The 22,661-nt window shown below is 40.9% G+C and overlaps 1 protein-coding gene across 3 annotated transcripts in view; it reads left to right on the top strand.

Moving 5' to 3' along the window:
* Positions 1 to 100: 100 nt before the first annotated feature.
* The window catches only part of ARL13B (ADP ribosylation factor like GTPase 13B), a 55,122-nt gene continuing 32,561 nt past the window's right edge, over positions 101 to 22,661 (top strand). For 2 of the 3 annotated variants that reach the window (XR_009547911.1, XM_060183862.1), the window contains exons 1-3: positions 101 to 484; positions 13,185 to 13,255; positions 15,197 to 15,446. Coding sequence is in view for 2 of the 3 variants with exons in the window: in XM_060183862.1 (XP_060039845.1) it covers positions 426 to 484; positions 13,185 to 13,255; positions 15,197 to 15,446 (380 nt within the window). In the remaining variant the exon portion in view is untranslated. The remainder of the gene's footprint in view (positions 485 to 13,184; positions 13,256 to 15,196; positions 15,447 to 22,661) is intronic. The other variant, XM_007532543.3, reaches the window with a different exon arrangement.

The raw sequence follows: 22,661 nt of genomic DNA, 5'->3' as shown, positions 1-22,661 counted from the left end.
GGGCGGGGGTGGGTGGGGAGCCGGACCCCTTCCGCCACTCGCGGGGCCTGGGAGCAGGTCCTGGAAGGCTGATTGGAGCCTTGCAGAGGCGGCAAGGGGAGGGCCTAACGCGCGGGTGGGGACGTCAGCACGTTGACCGGGGTCGAGGTGACTGCTCAGGCCTGGCCCGCTAGCCATTCTGGATCCGTGTGTATCTCGCTCGCTTTGCCTGTCTGCATTGGGGGGCGACGATCCAAGGGGTCTGCGGGCGCCGCGGCTCAAGGGCTTGGTCCTCTGATCCGACGCAAATCGTCTCCATCGCCGCCCCTCCTTGGCCTTGATCCGCATCGGAGGCGCCTGCATAGTGGCGGCGGCGGCCCGGGGACAAGTTGGGGCCCATCCTCGCTCGAGACTCGGATGGGAGGCAGCGGGAGGAGGGACCTGGGATGTTCAGTCTGATGGCCAATTGCTGCAACTGGATCAAGCGGTGGCGGGAGCCCGTCAGGTAGGTAGAAGCCGACTGAGCTCTGGGTATCCCAGGGGATGCGCATAGCTGCTCTGCAAAGGGCCGGCCGGTGAGCCGCCTCTCTTCTTTGCAGTCCCCTTCCAGCCCGCGGGGATGCTTTTGATTTGTCCCGGGGGGAGAGAGAGAGAGAAGAAGAGAGCGATAAATACAGAGAGAAGCCTTTTTCAGTCTACTTGTATTTAAAGGGTTTTTTTAATTTAAAATTTATTTATTATTGGATATAGAGAGAAATTGAGAGGGGAGGGAGAGAGAGAGAGACACCTGCAGTCCTGCTTCACCACCCCTGAAGCTTTCTCCCCCGCAGGTGAGGACCAGGGGGCTTGAACTTGGTTCCTTGCACACTGTAATGTGTGCACTCAACCAGGTGCGCCACCCCCTTTGCCCCTGTATTTAAAAGTTTCATCAATGATTTTTATAATTTAAATGGGATCGAATTTCTTAGAAACTTGGAGAGAATTTAGAAACTATGTGTTTTCCTTGGAAATCTCTGTAATAGAATTTTTAACATGCACAAGTTTTTATAATATCTAGACATCCCAGACTCTGTTTTGCTTGAGGGCTTGGACTTGAAATCTGTCTGGCTCCACTACCTCGTAATTAGATGAGCTGACCACTTTTTGCTCTACCTCCCTTTTATTTTAAATGAGCGTGATGATGTTTGTGCCTTAAGAGTTTTGTACATGAGAATAACTCATTTCATATGGAATATAGTTAAGTTTACTTAACTATTCGTTTTTCACTTAATTGAAAATCATATACCTTTATGAAAAAAAAAAAAAAAAAGAGCCACTCAACTGCCAATGCCCATGTCCAGCAGAGAAGCAATTATGGAAGCCAGATCTCCCACCTTCTGCATCCCAAAAAGAATTTTGGTTCATACCCCCAGAGGGTTAAAAATGATAGGGGGAAGATGAACAGAGGACTCTGAACTCCAACTCCATCAAGACCAGGAGAGAGATGAGGATAAAAGGAAGTACATTCAGAAGTAGCAATAGGTTGTGCTTGTGACTTGGAACGGTAGAGGAGATGGGATCATGGAGAAAAATAAATGGACAAATAAATACGCAAATATAGACAGATGTAGAAATAATAGTTAACCCGTATCAGCAAAATTGGGAAAATTACTGTACCTTCCAATGGAGGAAATGGGGATACAGAGCTCTGGTGGTGTGAATGCTACTGAATTATACCCCTGTTATCTTATAATTTTGTAAATCAATTTTAGAGAGAGAGTCAGACAGAGAGATCGGCCAACCCACCAAAATTTTCCCCAATTCTTGGCATGTGCAGTATCCTTGTCAGGACTAGAAGCTGGCCAGCACCATTTAGGCATTAATTTCTCATTTTGAAATTTAGATGGTTTACTTTTTCGTGCTTGTTACTGGATATATATTAATTTCTCAACATATATTTGAGGACAAGCCATTATGTTAGGAAGAAGTTGGTGAAAGTGATGCTTTTAAAACAGAACACTGGGGAGTTGGGCTGTAGTGCAGTGGGCTAAGCGCAGGTGGCGCAAAGCACAAAGACCGGCATAAGGATCCCGGTTTGAACCCCGGCTCCCCACCTGCAAGGGGAGTCGCTTCACAGGCGGTGAAGCAGGTCTGCAGGTGTCTGTCTTTCTCTCCCCTCTCTGTCTTCCCCTCCCTCTCTCCATTTCTCTCTGTCCTATCCAACAACGACAACAACAATAATAACTACAACAATAAAACAACAAGGGCAACAAAAGGGAAAAAATAAATATATAAAAAAAACAAAACTGAACACTGAAACTTGTATAGAAAGTTGAAGTTCATTATGTATTAGAAATAATAATAACTCTTTGTAATTCTTCTTTGGAGTTAGGCCAAGAGTAAATTATAGCAAAAATAATAATGAATTATGATTCTGTAAGTAAGACCTTGGCCTAAAATTTTGAAGACTGATTATGCAGATGATATAACTACACATCAGGTTTTTTTTTTTCATATTGAAATGAGAGCTTTTGAGTATTTTGGACTAAATAAAATGTGATACTAAAGTTGATTTCATCTTACATTTTTCCTTTTAAAAGAAGATTTACTTATTCATGAGATCACAGATTGAGGAAGACCCAAAGCATCACTCTGGCACACATGATGTTGGAAATCAAATCTGGAACCTCATGCTTAAGAGTCCAACACATTATCCATGGGTTGCTTAGTTTCCTTTTTTTTTGGCCTTCAGGGTTATTGCTGGGTCTCCATGCTGCCACCTTGAATCTATTGTTCCTGGTGGCCATTTTTTTCCATTTATTATTTGATAGGACAGAGAAATTGAGAAGGGAGAGAAAGGGAGGGTGAGACAAAGGGGAGAGAAAGATAGACACCTACAGACCTGTTTCATTGCTTGTGAAGCGTCTCCTGGCAGGTGGGGAGCTGAGGGCTTGAACCAAACTTTTGCCCTGGGTCCTTGAGCTTAGTGCCATGTGTACTTAATCAGTTGCACCCCCCCCCCCCGTATTTTCCCTTTCTGAAAATTCATTACTGGACAGTTTAAATAAAAAACTCATTGACATATATGTAGCTGGCACTGAATTTTTAAAAATTTTATTAGTAACTTAATATTGACTTACAAAAGTATAAGATAACAGGGGTATAATTCTGCACCATTCCCTCCACCAGAGCTCTGTGTCCCCACTCCCTCCATTAGAAGCTACAATAGTTCTCCCAAGGTTGCAGATACGGGCTGGCTATTATTTATATAAATGTCTATGCTCATGTATCTTCACCCACTTTTCTAAAATATGGTCCTGTCCTCTCTTCCTTTCTTTTTTTATTATTCATTTATGTTTTAAATTTTATTAGTGATTTAATATTGATTTACGAAATTACATGCCAGCAGGGCTATAAATCCACTCCATTCCCACCCAGCACCAGGCTTCTGAATCTTCAGGTTGTTTATGGAGAGCAGAAGGTAGGAGTTCTGGCTTCTGTAATTGCTGGATGTGGACATTAGCAGGTTTCTCCATACCTCCAGCCAGTTTCTGTGTTTCCCTAGTGTTTCAGAGCTCTGGGGAGGCGAGGCTCCAGGACACACTGGTGAGGTCACCTGTAGCTGGCATTGAATTTCCATCAGAATTTACAGATCTACAGCAATACCTAATATAAAGGCAAACATTTCAGTTGGTTTATCTGTTAAAGAACTTGAAAACAGATCGGATTACACTTTCTTTTAAGTACCCTTATTCAATGTCTGGTTTATAGTGGTGACTAAATAAATATGTATAAAATAATGTATGTAGTTTGACCATCCATAGCAATAATCATCTTAAAGTAAATAATATCAGTGATAGTTCCATTTACTCTAGTAAATGAGAAATGAGCAAGTGGACTTAAATTTAAATATCAAATTTTGTGTTTTTATGAAAAATATATTATCTTTATGCTTTCTGTATATTTTCTAAAAGTTTTATGCTATACTAGTCTTTAATGACATTCCTTTTCATGTTTTTATTTTTCAATTCTTTTGTTTTTATTATTTTATATATAGAGAGAGAGACAGAAAAGGCAAAGAGAGAGAGTATAAGACACTATAGAGCTGAAGCTTCATTCAGTGCAGTGAGGAACCAGCTTGGAACCTGGGTTGTGTGCTTGGCAAAGCAGAACAGTATGCAAGTAAACTATTTCACCAGCTCCATGCTTGAATTTTGTGATTTGTTTGCAGATGTGAGAAGTGAATGTGCTTAGGGGGCAGGTGGTGGAGCCCTTGGTTAAGTACAAATATTACCATGCACAAGGACCCAGGTTCCCGCCTCAGGCCCTCACCAGCAGGGGAAACCTTCACAAGCGCTGAAGCAGTGTTGCGGGTGCCTCTTTGTCTCCCCCTCTCTCAATTTCTCTGTGTTCTATCAAGTAAAATAAATAAAGCTTAAGGAATAAAAGCTATTTTTAAAAATGAATGTACTTAAGAGAAAAATTAACGCTATGATTTTAATATACTATGCTGTGCTGCTTCCTTACCTTTCTTACTTGCCTTATATAGCCACACATCTCTCATTTCTAGCCTAAATTAGTCCTGATTTCCAGTTACTCCAATCAGGAGCTGAAAAAAAAATCTCTATTTTCTTGGTTTTTGTTTTTATTGTTTTACAGAGCACTGCTCAGCTTTTATAGTGGTGTGGGAGATTGAACCTGGGACTTGGGAACCTTAAACTCGAGAGTCTCATTGCATAATCATTATGCTACCTCCCCCCTCCCCCTTAGTGTTTTGTTCTCCACATCACCAACTCCTTTAGCTGCTACCGTCAAACTGTTTCAACCATTCTACACCCACTCCTCTCTTTTAGATAAGTTTAATTTCTCCTCTCCTAGGTTTTGTTGAAAAATCTATTTTTTTTAAATCTTTTATTATCTTTATTTATTTATTGGATAGAGACAGCCAGAAACTGAGAGGGAAGGGGGTGATAGAGAGGGAGAGAATCAGAGAGACATCTGCAGCACTGCTTCACCACTTGTGAAGCTTTCCCCCTGCAGTGGGGACCTGGGACTCAAACCTGGGTTCTTGCGCATTGTAACATGTGCACTCAACCAGGTGTGTCACACCAATTGCCCCCCTCTTTTTTATTTATAAAAAGGAAACACTGACAAAACCATAGGATAAGAGGGGTACAACTCCACACAGTTCCCACCACCACAACTCCTTATCCCCTTCTCTCCCCTGATAGCTTTCCTATTCTTTAACCCTCTGGGAGCATGGACCCAAGGTTATTGTGGGATGCAGAAGGTGGAAGGTCTGGCTTCTGTAGTTGCTTCCCCACTGAACATGGGCATTGACAGGTCGATCCATACTCCCAGCCTGTCTCTCTCCCTAGTGGGGAAGGGCTCTGGGGAAGCAGAGCTCCAAGGCACATTGGTGGGGTTGTCTGTCCAGGGAAGTCTGGTCGCTGAAAAGAGAGTTAACATACAAAGCCAAACAAATTGTTGACCAGTCAAGGACCTAAAGGCTGGGATAGTGCAGGTGAAGAGTTGGGGGCCCTCCATTTTGTAGATAGCTAGTAGGCATATTTTAGTAATATTTCAAAGGGCCTGTGGCTATACTAGTGTTGTTGTTGTTGTTTTTTTTTTGCCTGAGCCTAAAGTCTGATATGCAAGTGGATCCTAATTATTGTCTGGGGAGGTGATGTCACGGCTGGCAGAAGGACCAGAAACCTGGATCAGGGAAGAGAGTAGCTCCCAAATGTGGGAAAGGGGTATAAATATTGTTGATTGTAAACCCCGTCAATTTGATGAGAGCGGGGGCCCATCTTCAGCTTAGGAGCCTATGTGACCTCTGCATTCTGTGGTCATGAGTAGGAACGTTCCAACCTGCCCCAATATCAGGACATATGGATACATGTGAACATATGCCCTATGTCATGGGACCTAGTCTATATCTAGGTTTTGGGACTTTGTTAGGAAGTAGAATTAGAGAATCCTATGAAAGGGAAGGTCTCACCCAAGTAATGAGGCTGATGGGTTGAGATTCCATGCCTGACATGGAATCTCTGGACACAGTACCATGGTGGTACTTGTTGCATTGATTAGGTTGAGACCTACGGATGTAATATCATTTGGTATGAAGAGAGAAGTATGCAGGAAAATGAGCCCCACCCTAGAGTTTCCAGGACTGGGGTAAATATAGGCTCTAAAGAGGAAGCGGGAGGTTCCTGCTGTCTTAGGGCTTAAGGAGGCAATAGATAGTTATTGCTATAGTCATATTATTTGGCTATTGGGTTCATTTTGAAAAATTCCTTCGTTAGGATTTACTCTATCATACACAACATCACCATAATGTATGTCCTTTGACATTATTTGTATATAGTTGTGTCTTAAAGCGTAATGCCACTGGTTGCTTCTGTTCTCCCTGGTCTAAGTTTTTTTTTTTAATTTTTAAAAAATTTTTATTTATTTATGTATTCCCTCTTGTTGCCCTTGTTGTTTTATTGTAGTAGTTGTTATTGATGCCATCGTTGTTGGACAGGACAGACAGAAATGGAGAGAGATGGGGAAGATAGAAAGGGGGAGAGAAAGAGAGACACCTGCAGACCCGCTTCACCTGCCTGTGAAGCGACTCCCCTGCAGGTGAAGAGCCTGGGGCTTGAACCAGGATCCCTAAGCCAGTCCTTAAGCCCGCCCTTGCGCTTTGCGCCACCTGCGCTTTACCTGCTGTGGTCTAAGATTTTAAGAGAGTCAACATGTCAGAGACTCAGCTTATGGTCTGTGCATTAAAATGTTTGAGACATTCAATCAATTTTCCCCTCTCATATTAATTAAATAGCGATTTATGTGACTACAAATTAATAGGAGTGTACATAAACACCATTCCCACCACCAAAAGTCTGTGTCCCATCCCAACCTCCTTTCCCCCCCGCCCCCCAAGCTGAACTTCCACCATTGCCCTCAACCCAGAGATTTTTACTTTGGTGCTTTACTCCAAATTCAGTCAAAACCTGCTTTGAGTTTGCCTTTCTGTTCTTCTTTCTTTTTAAAAAATTTTATTTATTTATTCTCTTTTGCTTCCCTTGCTGTTTTATCATTGTTGTAGTTATCATTGTTGGATAGGACAGAGAGAAATGGAGAGAGGAGGGGAAGATAGAGAGGGGGAGAGAAAGACAGACACCTGAAGACCTGCTGCACTGCCTGTGAAGTGACTCCCCTGCAGGTGGGGAGCCCAGGGCTCAAACTGGGATTTTTCCGCCTGTCCTTGAACTTTGAGCCAAGATCACTTATCCCCACTGTGCTGTGCCTGACTCCACCTTTCCCCTTCCCCTTCCCCTTCCCTTTCCCCATCCCCTTCTCCTCCTTCCCTTCTTCCCTTCTTCCCTCCTCCTCCTTCTTCTTCCTCTTCTTTTTTTTTTGTCTTCAGGGTTATTGCTGAGGCTCAGTGCCTGCACCTTGAGTCTACTACTCCTGGAGGCCATTTTCCCCCCTTTTGTTGCCCTTGTTGTTGTATAAAAGTCTTTTTGCATAACCATTATCTAAAATTTTTGCTCCAGTGTATTCATTGTGTGATGTGACTCTTTGAATAAGATCTGCTTATTTATTACTGTGAAAGGAAGGGAGGAAGGAAACAAATCAGTATCAGTCTGTATCAACAACATGCTGTGTTGTGGTCAAATTTAGGGCCTCATTCTTACAAGTTCTGTGGGGTTCTGCTATACCACCTGGCAGGTCACTCTCCTCAAGGTTTGCAAAAACTGGAATGCTTAAATTTCCACTTTTTCCATTCCTTCTAGGACCTTCCAGAAATGCCTTTCTCTCCTCCACCCCCCACATCCTAGATATGCTTCAAATCTTGACTGAGATATTTTTTCCTTGAGGAAACTGTCTTTGAATTCCAACCAGATTCTTTGTTCCCTCTTTGTGTTTGCTTAAAATCCTTTTTTTTTAAATTTCTACTTATTCATTCATGTATTGTAACGAAATGTTAACTGATTTCACTAGTCCTCCTTGATATCTTTTCTTTCTTTTTTTTTTTTTACTTATGAAATGGAGATATTGACAAGATTATAGGATAAGAGGGGTACAATTACACACAGTTCCCATTACCAGAACTCCCTAACCCATCCCCTCCCTTGATAGCTTTCATGTTCTTTATTCCTCTGGGAGTATGGACCCAGGGTTATTATCGGGTGCAGAAAGTGGAAGGCTTGGCTTCTGTAATTGCTTCCCTGCTGAACATGGGCATTGGTAGGTTGATCTATCCTCCCAGCCTGTCTCTCTCTTTCCATAGTGGGGCAGGGATCTGGGGAAGCGGGGCTCCAGGACGCATTGGTGAGGTCCTCTGCCCAGGGAAGTCAGGTTGGCATTATAGTAACATCTGGGACCTGGTGCCTGAAAAAGAATTAAGATATACAGCAAAACAAATTGTTGACTAATCATGAACCTAAAGGCAAGAGTATTTTAGATGAAGATTTGGGGTCTCCATTTTGGAAAAAGCTAGTAGGTCTATTTTAGGTATATTTCAAGGGTCTCATGACTTTACTAGTTTTTGCCTGAGTCTGACAGCTAACATGCAGGTGGACCCAAGTTATTGTCTGGGGAGATGGTGTCATAGTAGGAAAAAGGACCAGAAAGCTGGATCAGGGAAGAGAGTAGCTAGCTCCCAAATATGGGAAAAGTGTATAAATACTGTGAACTGTAAACCCTATTGATTTGAACTAGGGCCCACAGTCAGCTTAGGAGCCTATGTAACCTCTGCATCCCTGTAGGTCTGAGTTCACATTCTGTGGTCACAGCTAAGAACATTCCAGGCTGTACTAATTTCAGGACTCATCTTCCTCGAGTGATAGAGTATGTTGTCCAATCTCCCTTCGGAGAATAGAACAGTCTCTAGCATTGTTGATCCATAAAAGGCATTCACAGATAATATGTTTATTAGTTAAGACAATGCATGTTTATTGTAGAACATGTAAAGCACGGTTAAGCCAGAAGTGGCAAATTTGAGTTATCTAGAACCTCACCCCCTCCCAGAATTCTTTGCTGTAGTACAATAACTTCCTGAACTTTTTATGAACATGATTTCAGGGATAGCCCACCTTTAAAAGAAGCAAAATATTGGCATCAATTTAGAGGAAAGAATTTTGTCCACAAGAGTTATATAACATAATATGAAATAATAAAAAAATATTTTGGGAGTTGGGTGGTAGCGCAGCGGATTAAGCACAGGGGGCACAGAGCACAAGGACCAGCGTAAGGATCCCCGTCGAGCCCCTGGCTCCCCACCTGCAGGGAGTCACTTTACAGGCAGTGAAGCAGGTCTACAGGTGTTTATCTTTCTGTCCCCCTCTCTGTCTTCTGCTCTCTCCATTTCTCTCTGTCCTATCCAACAATAACAGTAATAATTACTACAACAATAAAACAAGGGCAACAAAAAGGAAAAATAAATATTTAAAAAAATTTTACCACTGTTTAAGCAAAAATGAAGATATACTAATTGCTCATATGCCCACTATTATGGATATTTTGCCTGTGGCCACATTTCACTCTTTCTTTCTTCCTTCCTTTCTTTCTTTCTTTCTTTCTTTCTTTCTTTCTTTCATTGCCACCAGGGTTATCTCTGAGGCTTAGTGCCTATAAGATTAATCCACTGCTCCTGGAAGCCACTTTTTCCTTTATTATTATTATTTTTTCTTTACTTGACAGGACAGAGAGAAGTTGAGGATGGAGGGAGATAGGGAGCGAGAAAGGCAGAGACACCTGCAGCACTTGCTTCACTGCTTGTGAAGCTTCCTCCCTACAAATGGAGAGGGCCGTGGAACTGGGGTCCTTGGGCATGGTGACGTGCGCTTAGCCAAATGCACCACTGCTGGGCGCCCTTAGCTTTCTTTCTAGATAAATAACAAATCCCGAAAGCTCTCAGCACCAGCCTCCCTAGAGGTAACTACTTCCTGCAGCTATTTTTTTTTTATCAGTGTATGTTTTCAGTGTCACAATTAAGCATTTTTAAGTCACATTCACTAATAACTTTCTGTTCACTGGTCCAAGTCTGAAAGAAGCAACTCAGATACCAAAGTAAATGTGGAGCAAAGTAAGCAGTGATGTTGGATTATGCATAATGTGATGTACATGATTTCTGTTATGAATTTTTCATTGGAAGAATAACTTCAGTTCACACTTTAGTCACAATCTTTGTTATTCTAAATAAATATAACTGAAAGTTATAGACCATTTATAGAAATTGCTGCGTTTTTAATTTCTGAGTTAAGTCATACTTAGAGATTAGCTAGGATTATCTGATGTGCTGTATCCAGAACTGGAAATGTCTTACATTTCTTCTTATCCCCTGTAGCTTCAGGCTTATACATTGTAAATTTAGGATGTGGGACTAAGTGGTGTGCATTCTGGTTGAGCACACATATTACAGTACCTAAGGAAGTGGGTTTAACACCTGAAGTCTCATAAACAGTGAAACAAGGTTGCAGGTGTCTTTCTCTCTCTCTCTCTCTCTCTGTCTTCCCCTTCCTTTTGCACTTCTGTCTCCAAAATAAATAATGACAAAGTAAAATATATTTAAAAATTCTAGGGGCCAGGCAGTGGCGCACCTGGTTAAGCGCACACATTACAGTGCACAAGGACCCAGGTTTGAGCCCCTGGCCCCTACCTGCAGGGGAGAAGCTTTACAAGTGGTAAAGCAGGTCTGCAGGTGTCTCTCTGTCTCTCTCCCTCTCTATCTCTCCCACCCCTCCTGATCTCTGGCTATCTCTATGCAATAAATAAAGATAATAAAAAAAGTTTTTTAAAAGTTCTAATATATATATATAGAATTTTTTTAATGTTTTATTTATTCCCTTTTGTTGCCCTTGTTGTTTTATTTTTGTAGTTATTATTATTGTTGTCATTGTTGGGTAGGACAGAGAGAAATGGAGAGTGGAGGGGAAGACAGAGAGGAGGAGAGAAAGATAGGCACCTGCAGACCTGCTTCGCCGCCTGTGAAGCGACTCCCCTGCAGGTGGGGAGCCGGGGTTCGAACCGGGATCCTTATGCCGGTCCTTGTGCTTTGCGCCACCTGCGCTTAACCCGCTGCGCTACAGCCCGACTCCCCAATATATATAGAATTTTAAGTTGGACCATGACCAAGAAGCATTCTGACTTTATAGATGAGCAGATTGACAGACTGACTTGATTATGACTTCAAATCTAGCATATGATTCCAGGTTTGGTCATTTTAGTCTTTCTCCCTTGCCCTCTCCCTTATCTTTTGATTGTGAAGATAGATGATTGTAATTATATGCTCTGATATTGTACTGTTATTTCTTTTTTAATAGTTTTTATTTATTTATTTAACCTTTTGTTACCCTTGTTGTTTTATTATTGTAGTTATTATTGTTGTCATTGTTGTTGGATAGGACAGAGAGAAATGGAGAGAGGAGTGGAAGACAGAGAGCGGGAAAGAAAGACACCTGCAGACCTGCTTCATTGCCTGTGAAGTGACCCCCCCCTGCAGGTGGGGATCCGGGAACTAGAACCAGGATCCTTAAGCCTGTCCTTGTGCTTTGCGCCACGTGCGCTTAACCCGCTGCATTACCACCCAACTCCCTGTACTGTTATTTCTATGTAAAGATTTCAGTAAATTAAATCCATTACAGTACTTTCTCAATTTAGTATTATTTAGCACATGGGATACCAGTGAATGTATCTGTGTTTCTTTCTATTTATTTATTTATTTTTAAATATTTATTCCATTTTTTTTGCCCTTGTGTTTTTTATTGTTGTAGTTATTATTTCGTCATTGCTGGATAGGACACAGAGAAATGGAGACAAGAGGGGGAGACAGAGAGGGGGAGAGAAAGATAGACACCTGCAGACCTGCTTCACTGCTTGTGAAGCTACTCCCCTGCAGGTGGGGAGCCCGGGGCTTGAACCGGGATCGTTATGCCGGTCTTTGCGCCACCTGCGCTTAACCTGCTGCGCTACCCCCGAATCCCTATTTATTTATTTTTACCAGAGTACTACTCAACTCTGACTTATGGTGGTTCAGGGGATTGAACCTGAGGCTTTGGAGCCTCAGGCATGAAAGCCATTTTGCATAACCATAATGCTATCTGCCCCCTCCCCCCCCAGTAACTATGTTTCATGGAGTAACAATGTCAGCTGCATGGGCTGCATGCTGAGTGCATTTTATCCTGGGACTATGAGGTAAAAAGCTACCATTTCCTGTGAAGGAGACTGAAAGTTATATGCAGAGGTCATGGTCAATTTGTTGGGATATGGTCAAGAAGGGCTGAGGGAATCTCTGGCCTTGTAAACCTGCAGGAAAGTAGCTGAAGAAGCTGTAGTGTTTGAACTTGACTTTGTTTAAGAAATTTAAACAGAAATGACAGGGTTAGGTTTTCATTAACCTCATGGTTAAGTTTTATTAACAGCTTGTAACTGTGCTTTAGTTTACCTGCTGGTAATTCACCTTCTACTGGAAAGAAGTGGGTTGTAATGATGAGAGGCCTAAATATGCCTCTTGGCCATGGCAGCGGCATACCTGGTAGAGCACACACATTATATAGTTTATAAGGGCCTGGGTTCAAGCCCCTGACTCCTACCTGCTTCATGAGTGGCAAAACGGTGTGGCAGGTGTCTCTCCCCTTTGGCCTTCCCCTTCTCTCTCTAGTTTTTTGTCTTTATCCCAAATACACAAGAATACAGAAGGGAAGAACAAAGAAAGAGGAAGAAAATCGATGCTAAATTAATTCTGGTCTGGAGAGAGTGCTTACTGAGTAGGGTTTATGCCTTCCCACGAGCACTGTCCAAGTTTAAGCCACAGCACCCAGGAAGATTTGGTGCTATGGTGTCTTTCCTGCCCTCTTTGTTTTGCTCTGAGAAAAAGTTGGCCTGGGAGTAGTTAAATAATAGTACATGCTCTGCCAAAAAAAAAGAAAAAACAAAGTTTTTAACCCTGGTAAATAACTCAGGTGGTAATATTTCTCTCCCTCCCCTTTTCCTTACTTCCCATTTATTTATTTATATATTTATTATTACTATTGTGCAGCTTTCACTCATCTATTTAGAATAGAAAGAATGATGCTTTAAAGGTAATTTTTAATGAAATTTGCTTTTTCAGCCTATATTTGGTTCATCATTTTATCATTTATATAGTAGATGCTCCTTAAATATGCTGGGATGAATAAATTCACTTTATTATTTTTTTTCTGCAATACAAAATTAACACTTTTTTTTTTTAATTTCAGAAAAGTGACCCTTGTGATGGTGGGACTTGATAATGCTGGTAAAACAGCCACAGCGAAGGGAATCCAAGGAGGTAAGCTAGGAAGGTCACTCAATTATTTGAGTTGCTTTATTACATATTCACGGGGAACAGGTAGCATGCACTCCGCAACTTACTAGTGTTAGTATACTTTTGTCTAAAGTGGTGAAAAGGCTCTGGTTTAATGGTAGCAGCTTGTTAGTGTATTATATATTTGAGTAAATACAGAGCTATAGAAGCTCTTTGAGATCTTTCTTCAAGTCGATAGAAATAAAAGATGAAATACAAAGAAAGAAAGGATGGCAGACATGCTTTTTGATCAGAATTGAGTCGTGTGGTTATGCCTGAAATGAAGGGGAGATAGAAATGTGCCTAGTCAGCATAGTTCTCATTGCATCGCTTGAATTTTGCCTCATACTTGTGATTTGTGTTAAAGACAGAGTCTCTATGACACTAAAAGTCTTCATATCATTTATATTATCGCATTAGATGTATTTATTCTTAACTCAATGTTTTCTATTATAATACAGCAATAACTGTGCTGGTGACTTTTTTGTATACCCCAAAGAGGCATCTATTAAGGGGAGAGCCATGAAAGGGAGAGCTGAAGAATAGCTCACCTGGGTAGGGTGTCTGCTTGGCCATATATGTGACCCAGGTTTGAGCCAAGTATCTACCACATTGGGACACACTGTGGTTTGTTTCTTTTTCTCTCTGTCTCTCTGTCTCTCTCTCTCTTTTTTTTTTTTAATACCTGAAGTAGTCGGGCCTTGTAAAAGCCCAAAATAAAGAAGATAGGAGTCGGGAGAAAAATCTGAAAATGTATTTACCCTCCTGAACGTGTATGTACAACAAGCTGTTATTTATATCAAATAGTCGGTAGAATTTTGTTTATAATATCATGAGAGAAAATTAATATCTTGCAAAACTTACTTTTGGAAAATAACATTCTAACACCCTTAATTCTGCTGTTACATGAGATAGAAATTTTGTATTATTATCTATGGCTTTTTCTGAAACGTCTTGGACAAACAAGGGAAATACTATGCGAAACTTGAATGGACTCATCTACTGCAACAGATTTGATCAGGGGACCAAAAGTGGGGAGGTGGGAAGGTGTCTTATTCCCTCTCTCATTCTGTATCTGTCTCTTATGGGGCGTGGGGACACTATGTTGGTAGAAGAGGACAGTTTGGCAGAGGATGGGCTGTACTGACACCTACCTTGCGTTTGTGAAACTGTATCACAACACACGTGACAACAACTGTCCTGTAAAGCAATAATTCCTTCTAGAGTACTTAAAAACAGACTCTTTGGATTTGGTGGTAGCGCAGTGGGTTAAGCGCACGTGCTGCAAAAAGTGCAAGGACTGGCTTAAGAAACCCAGTTCGAGCCCCCGGCTCCCCAGCCGCAGGGGGGTCACTTCACAAGCAGTGAATCAGGTCTGCAGGTGTCTATCTTTCTCTCCCCCTCTCTGTCTTCCCCTCCTGTCTCCATTTCTCTCTGTCCTATCCAACAATAATGACATCATTAATAATTACAACAATAAAAAAAAAACAACCAAGGGCAACAAAAAGGAATAAATAAATATAAAAAAATGAGAGAGAGGTAGCAATACACTGAAGCTTTCTTCTGTATGTACGGGACCCAGGCTCAAATCAGTGTTGTGCATATGACAAAATAAGCATATTATCCCAGTGAGTCAGCTTGCTGGTCCATGTCAAGTTTCCCTTAATCCTGATGATCGATTTAGTGATTTAGTCTCTTCTTGGTATTACCATACCTCGGCAACTGTGGTCATATAGTCCTGTACCTTCTTTGTTGTTGTCATAAACAGTTTTTTTTTTTTTTTATTAATCAGTTATAAATTTATAGGAATAACCAAACATGTTTCTATAGAAATAATAAAATCCTCTCTTACTGTTTATAAGTCACTCTCAAAATTAATGTTATGACACAATCTAAAAATGGTTACTTTTCTATCATTTGAAACAGAACACCCTGAAGACGTAGCTCCTACTGTTGGATTTTCTAAAATTGACCTCAGACAAGGAAAATTTGAAGTCACCATCTTTGACTTGGGAGGTGGAAAAAGAATTCGGGGAATCTGGAAGAATTACTATGCTGAGTCTTATGGGGTGATATTTGTTGTGGATTCCAGTGATGAAGAGAGAATGGAAGAGACAAAAGAGACAATGTCAGAAGTGCTAAGACATCCTAGGATAGCAGGAAAGCCTATATTGGTGTAAGTATTGTTGTGTCCTGGTTAATATGTACTAACCAAGAAAGAAAAATAACCAAGTTGCATAATATTGAATAAGCTAAAATAATTACATCCTTGCATGATAAAATGTAATTAGCTGGGAGTTGTTAATATGGAAGTATTATTGTTATAATACTGTCTGTAGAGGCTAAGAGTTGAAGGTATATTATGTAGGAGAGTAATAATTACATCTTTTGGAAATTCAAATGTGAACTCTATTTTATTTGGCTACTTTATTAAAATTTGGATTAGGAAATTGTCTTTTATAAAATAGAACTTTAGGATGCTTTTAATTTTTTAAATAATTTTTTAAACTTTTTTCCTCTGTTTCTTGGGAAGAGTTAAAAAAAAAAAAGTTTTAAATGGCTCAGTACCACAGTAACACAGAGCAGCATATGATCTGGGTCATTATGAAATTAGTTCAGTTCTTGTGGTACGGGAAGTGGCGCAGTGATAAAGCTTTGGCCTCACAAACATGAGGTCCCGAGTTTGATCCCCAGCAGCACATGTGCCAGAGTGATGTCTTGTTCTCTCTCCTCCTTTCTCATAAATAAAATCTTAAAAAAAAAAATTAGTTCAGTTCTTATGTCATTTTCCAGGTACTTAAATATTTTTATTGTTTATAATGTAATAGTGGTTTACAAAAGTTTTTCAAGGGTGTATTATCATATTTATATGTGAACTTTTTTCATATATATATATTTTCATATTTATATATTAACTTTTCCTGCCCTCTTAGCACTTATGAGTAGAAACACCAGGTGGCGCTATAACTATGAGACAGAGGTCTGCTGTGTCGTTTTCTTTACAAGTTCTCTATGTTGTAGTTCTTGACCAGCCATCCAGCATCAACCCACTGCTAACATTTTTTTTTTTTAATTTTTTATTTAAGAAAGGATTAGTGAACAAAAGCATAAGGTAGGAGGGGTACAACTCCACACAATTCCCAACACCCAATCCCCATAACCCACCCCCTCCCCTGATAGCTTTCCCATTCTCTATCCCTCTGGGAGCATGGACCCAGGGTCGTTGAGGGATGCAGAAGGTAGAAGGTCTGGCTTCTGTAATTGCTTCCCCGCTGAACATGGGCGTTGACTGGTCGGTCCATACCCCCAGTCTGCCTCTCTCTTTCCCTAGTAGGGTGTGACTCTGGGGAAGCTGAGCTCCAGGACACATTGGTGGGGTCTTCAATCCAGGGAAGCCTAGCCAGCATCCTGGTGGCATCTGGAACCTGGTGATTGAAAACAGAGTTAACATATGAAGCCAAACAATTTGTTGAGCAATCATGGATCCCAAGCTTGGAATAGTGGAGAGGAAGTGTTAGTGAGAGAGAGCTTATGTGCACACGTATCCATAAACTACTGCAAAATATATACCTGAAAGCAGGACTACACTAGAGTTTGCAGTGAGTACCTCCCTAACACTTCCTCTCCACTGCTAACATTTTGATGACTTTCTCTACATACTTTGCTAAAACGTGTAATGAACGCAGTGCCCCAGCGGTGCCTTCAGTTTTGCAGTTACTCTTTCTATTATAGTTAAATCCCTCTTGACTGTTGGCTTCTGCGCCATATTTGAAAGCTCTCCTCAGGAACCAGGTGGTGGCGCACTTGGTTAAGTGCACACATTACAGTGCACAAGACCCAGGTTCAAGCCCTTGGTCCACCTGCAGGGGGAAAACTTCATGAGTGGTGAAGCAGGGCTGCAAGTGTCTCTCTGTCTCTCTCCCTCAACATCTCTATCTCTATCCAATAGTAAACAAATAAAAAAAAAGGATTTTAAAATTAAAAAGAAAGAAAGAAAGCTCTCCTATTTAGCTTGGTCTACTATCTTGATACCATGTGACTTATTTTGATTTTCCATTTCTTTTGATGATCTCCTTTCAATTCCTTTTCATTTCTCTACTGTGGTACTGATAGCAACAGTCTCCTAACCAGTTTCCTCGCTAGTGGTCTTAACATATACCCAAGTTCTCTGCATAATTCAGTAGAAGCACTTTTCTTTATTGGATTTTTTTTTTGCCTCCAGCGTTATTACTGGTACTGAGTGCTGGCACTACGAATTCATAACTCCTGGTGGCCATTTTTCCCCCATTTTATTGGATAGGACAGAGAGAAATTAAGAGAGGGAGGGTGAGACAGAGAGACAGAGAGACACCTGCAGACCTACTTCACCACTTGTGAAGTGTCCTCCCTGCAGGTGGGGACCCAAGGGCTGGAACCGGAATCCTTAGGCAGGTCCTTAAGCTTAGTACTATGTTCTCTTAACTAGGTGCCTGGCCCCCTTTATTAGGTATTTTTCATGTTACAAACTGGTATATATTTTTACAGCTAGTGAACCAGTGTAATAATATAGAAAGAATATAAGAGCTCTTTTAAAATATGAATTTAATTATTTTACCACTACTTTCTGCTCCCTTTTGTATGTATATGAATAGCTGCATACTGATATAACCATAGTATGCTTATATAACTGTAGCATCTATCATAGATTCATGTCTAGCACATGAGAGCTATGACGTTAAAAGGTTCCCCAGATAACAAGTGGGGATGGCCTTGAGGGTAATTCTTTGCTAAGTGTCGTGCTGAGAGCTGGGTGAAGATAGAGACGTTGGCGGAGGGTGCCTGTATTTGTAGGCAGTGTCACACACAAGTGCTTTCTTCTTGTTCACAGACACATGGATATCTCACCTGCTAAAGTCTATCATAGCATCCAACTTCTGTTCCTTCCTTCTCTGAGGCTATCTTGTTAATTTAAGATCCACAGAGCCTACTGGAATTTACTTCAACTCCTGAATCATTCCCCACCTCCCAACCTTCTAGTAATGAACAGAGAAAAAAAGTCTTTGAGAAAAATTCATTAAGCAGAAGGAGCTATCCTTGAAAAACTCAGATCTTGTTTATAATCCCAGGATCAAATAATAGATTAACAAAGTCACCATTCATTCATATTACTGATGGAAGGCAATATAAATAACCACAATGGCAGATCCTGGGTGTTTGTTTTTGGGGTTTTTAGTTTTGTTTTGTTTTTGTTTCTTGGTTGTTTTTTGTTTGTTTTTTGTTTTCCTTAGAAAACTACTGAGCTCTGGCTTAAGGCAGTGCTCGGGATTGTACTTGGGACCTTGGAGCCTCAGTACGGAGTGCCTTTTGAGTGACCAAGATACCATGTTTCTGGCCCCTGGATAATCATTTTATTGATCTGACACATTCCTCCATGCCAGACTCGCCATATGTATCATTGCAGATGGAACCTTAGCTGAATTTCATTTTATGTCACAGGGAGCAGGACTCTCTTGAAAAATCAGAATCATGTGACATTATTAAACTTCTGTCTTATTATCACAGACATAGCTTGATTGCTCTGCCTCTAGCATTAACAGTGAGAATATCCCCAAAGTCTGTAGAGGTTAATGTTAAGGCAGTGTTGGAGGCTGAGCCAGGATTTCACCTATACAAAGCAGGCACTATAGTGTTGTGCCACCTCCCCAGCCCTTTACTGGGATTCATTCTCCCTCTCTCTCTCCCTCTCTCCATACACACACATACACATCTTTAAAAAAATTTAAAATAAAGGGCTGGGCGGTAGTGCCAAGGGTTAAATGCACATGGCTCAAAGCGCAAGGACCAGACAGCAGGATCCCAATTCGAGCCCCCGGCTCCCCACCTGCAGGGGGTTCGCTTCACAGGCGGTGAAGCAGGTCTGCAGGTGTCTATCTTTCTCTCCCCCTCTCTGTCTTTCCCTCCTCTCTCCATTTCTCTCTGTCCTATCCAACAACAACAGCTATAACAACAAGGGCAACAAAATGGGAAAAATAGCCTACAGGAGCAATGGATTCGGAGTGCTGGCACCGAGCCCTGGCAATAACCCTGGAGGCAAAATAAATAAATAAGAATTTTTTTGTAAAAATTTTTAAATATTTATTTATTTCCTTTTGTTGCCCTTGTTGTTTTATTGTTGTAGTTATTGTTGTTGATGTTGCTGGGGGCTGGGGGCTCGAACCGGGATCCTTACTCCAGTCTTTGCGCTTTGTGTCGCTTGCGCTTAACCCACTGCGCTACCGTCCGACTCCCAGAAATAAGAAATTTTTGTAAGTCCAACTGATCTAAGAAGGCACATTTCATTCTACGTTTCTGCTTTCTACTTTAGTCTTTACACTTGACTACATAGAGTTTGTAAGTCACCCTTATTTTTTATTTATATATATATATATATATATATATATATATATATATATATATAATATTTTATTTCTTTATCTTGGATAGAAATAGTGAAATCAAAAGGGATGGGGGAGATAGAGACACCTGCTTCACTAATCTTGATGTGTCCCCTGCAGGTGGGAACCAGGGGGTTGAAACTGGGTCCTTGTGCATGGTGTGTGTTCAACCGGACGTGCCACATCCCAACCCCCCAGCCACCAGTCTTTCTAATAGCCAAATCTTATTTTTTAACAAACATTTTATTTATTTATAAGAAAGGAGGAGAGAGAGAAAAAGCCAGACATTACTCTGGTACATGTGCTGCCAGGGATTGAACTTGGGACCACATGCTTGAGAGTCCAGTGCTTTATCCACTGCACCATCTCCAGGACCACATGGCCAAATCTTCTAAAGTTTATAATTAGAATAATGTTTTTTTTTTCCTAATTCTCTAGCAATCTTCTAAAGTTTATTTTTTTATTTTATTAGTGATTTAATAATGATTGACAAGATTGCGGGATAATCTAATGTTTATAACTAAATCAACAGTTTAAGATTTCTTTCCAGAAACATAATTCTGCTTGTGTTAGCACATTGGAATTCTTGGAATACTACTTTTCTGTGGAGTTGTATGACCTTACTTAATGTTTGGCTAAATCTCCCAAGTTGGACATTTCACAAAAGTGATAAATATTTTTTATTCTTTTTCATTTTTAATATTTTTATTTATTATTGGATAGAGACAGAAATTGAGAAGAGAGGGGAGGAAGAGAGGATGAGAGGCAGAGAGATACCTGCAGCCCTGCTTCACCACTTGTCATGCTTCCTGCGGCAGATAGGGACCAGAAGCTTGAACCTGGGTCCATGCACACCATAATGTTCCCACTTAGCCAAGTGCCCCGCCACCTGGCCCCGAGTGATAAATATTTGTAGGAGTTTCACTTTGAAAAGAAAACGTAATATCTCTGATAGTCTTCCTGGGTGCTAATGAAACTTATAAGACAAAAAAAATGTCTTTTGACTGGGAGAGTCTTCAGACCATGGTTGGTATCCAAGAGCCCTCTGAGATCACATAACCCAATTCAGAATGCATGTGCGTTACCTCTGGGAACAGTACTCCCTACAGGATCTCATGACCACAAAGTTATGCATTTCCATGTTAGGAGAAGCTTTTATTGTGACTTTTTACCATATACTTTTGTCTCCAGCTTTTATGAGCTGACCTTTCTAGACAGCTGTGATACTGTGACTTAGAATAGAAAATTATATATTGGTTTCTGCCTCTACTTTCTGACACAGAGCTCCTCAGACTCTTGAGAATTCATAAATGATAAGAGCACTAAAAATATTTTATTATAACTTTTGGTCTTTGACCCTGGCTCCTGACACAAATCTTGTGAAACCCTTATAACTTCTTAGATGATAGGAGTATCTTCTTTTACTGCTGAGGAGACTCTCGGTGGGCTACTGAATGGATGCTGGATGGGGGCTGTTTACCAGAAAGCCATGATTTAGAAGCTTAGAATTTTCTTTTTTTTATTTATTTTAATTTTTTCATCAGTGACTTAATAATGATTGACAGGATTGTGGGATAAGAAGGGTATAATTCCATACAATTCCCACCACCAGAGTTCTGTATCACATCCCCTCCACTGGAAGGTTCCCTATTCTTTATCCCTCTGGGAATGTGGACTGTCTTTATGGGGTGTAGAAGGTGGGAGGTCTGGCTTCTGTTGGTCTTATTTTTTAAATTATCTTTATTGATTTATTGTGTAGAGTAAACCAGAAATTGAGAGGGAAGGGGTGATAGGGAGAGAGACAGAGAGGCACCTGCAGTACTGCTTCACCACATGCAAAGCTTTCTCCCTGCAGATGGGGACCAGGGGCTCGAACCTGGGTCCTCACACTTTGTAACGTGTGCTCAGCTAAGTGAGCCACCATCCAGCCCCAGTCTTAATTTTTTTATTTTTCCTTCTAAACACAGACACCCGTTCTCTTGTGAAGTGAGAAAGACTAAAAAAAGGGGTTACTACTGAATATTTGAGGGGCCAGGTGGTGGCAAACCTGGTTGGCCACACATGTTCCAATGCACAAGGACCCAGGTTTGAGCCTCTGGTTCCCTATCTGCTGTGGGAAAGCTGTTCGAGTAGTGCAGGTGCCTCTCTGTCTTTTCCCCTCTCGATTTCTGGTGGTCTCTATCCAATAAATAAAGATAAAAATAAAAAAAAACAGGTAAAAAGTTCTATAAAAATATTGAATATTTGACATTACCTATGTGCTGAGCCTCTATAAGAATCCCAGTAGAGGGCTGGGGAGGTGGCTCAAGACTGGTGAAACCCTGGACTCAACCTCCAGCCCTGCATTAAAATGAAATCTCTAGACTTTGGAGATATTCCCATTGTGAACTTTCAGAGGTGCAAGTAAAATAGTGCCATAGACGAGAGCATGCAAGGCTTCTGGCCCTTAAGCATCTTTTTCATGTTCATTGATAGCCCTGTGTGAATTCGAAAGTTATTCCCACGTCCCAACCCAGTGCCTCGCTCATGATGAAGGGATGGCAAATGTGGTTTTTTAACTTTACCTGCCAGTCTCCCTGAATGAGCCCAAGATGAAGACAGCTGTCCTGTAACGTACTTTTTAACCCTTCAGCTACATTCAGCTCGCAATTAGCATCTAGATTTCTCATTGAGTGCTTACTTGGATTTTTCCCAGAATTTGTTGAGCATTGAGTTAATGGACTTTTTCAAATCACGAAAGATTAGATACAGGTGGCTTGATTTTAGATCTTTGAAGTATTTATACCTTTACACAGGTCTGCAGGTGTCTGTCTTTCTCTCCCCCTCTCTGCCTTCCCCTCCTCTCTCCATTTCTCTCTGTCCTAACCAACAACGACGACATCAATAACAACAATAATAACTGCAACAACAATAAAATACAAGGGCAACAAAAAGGGAAAAATAAATAATGTAAAAAAAAAATAATAATGAAAACAGTA

This window comes from Erinaceus europaeus, unplaced genomic scaffold (genome assembly GCF_950295315.1).
Source record: "Erinaceus europaeus unplaced genomic scaffold, mEriEur2.1 scaffold_576, whole genome shotgun sequence".
NCBI classification, from domain to species: Eukaryota; Metazoa; Chordata; class Mammalia; order Eulipotyphla; family Erinaceidae; genus Erinaceus; species Erinaceus europaeus.
This window is presented reverse-complemented; position numbering and strand designations above follow the sequence as displayed.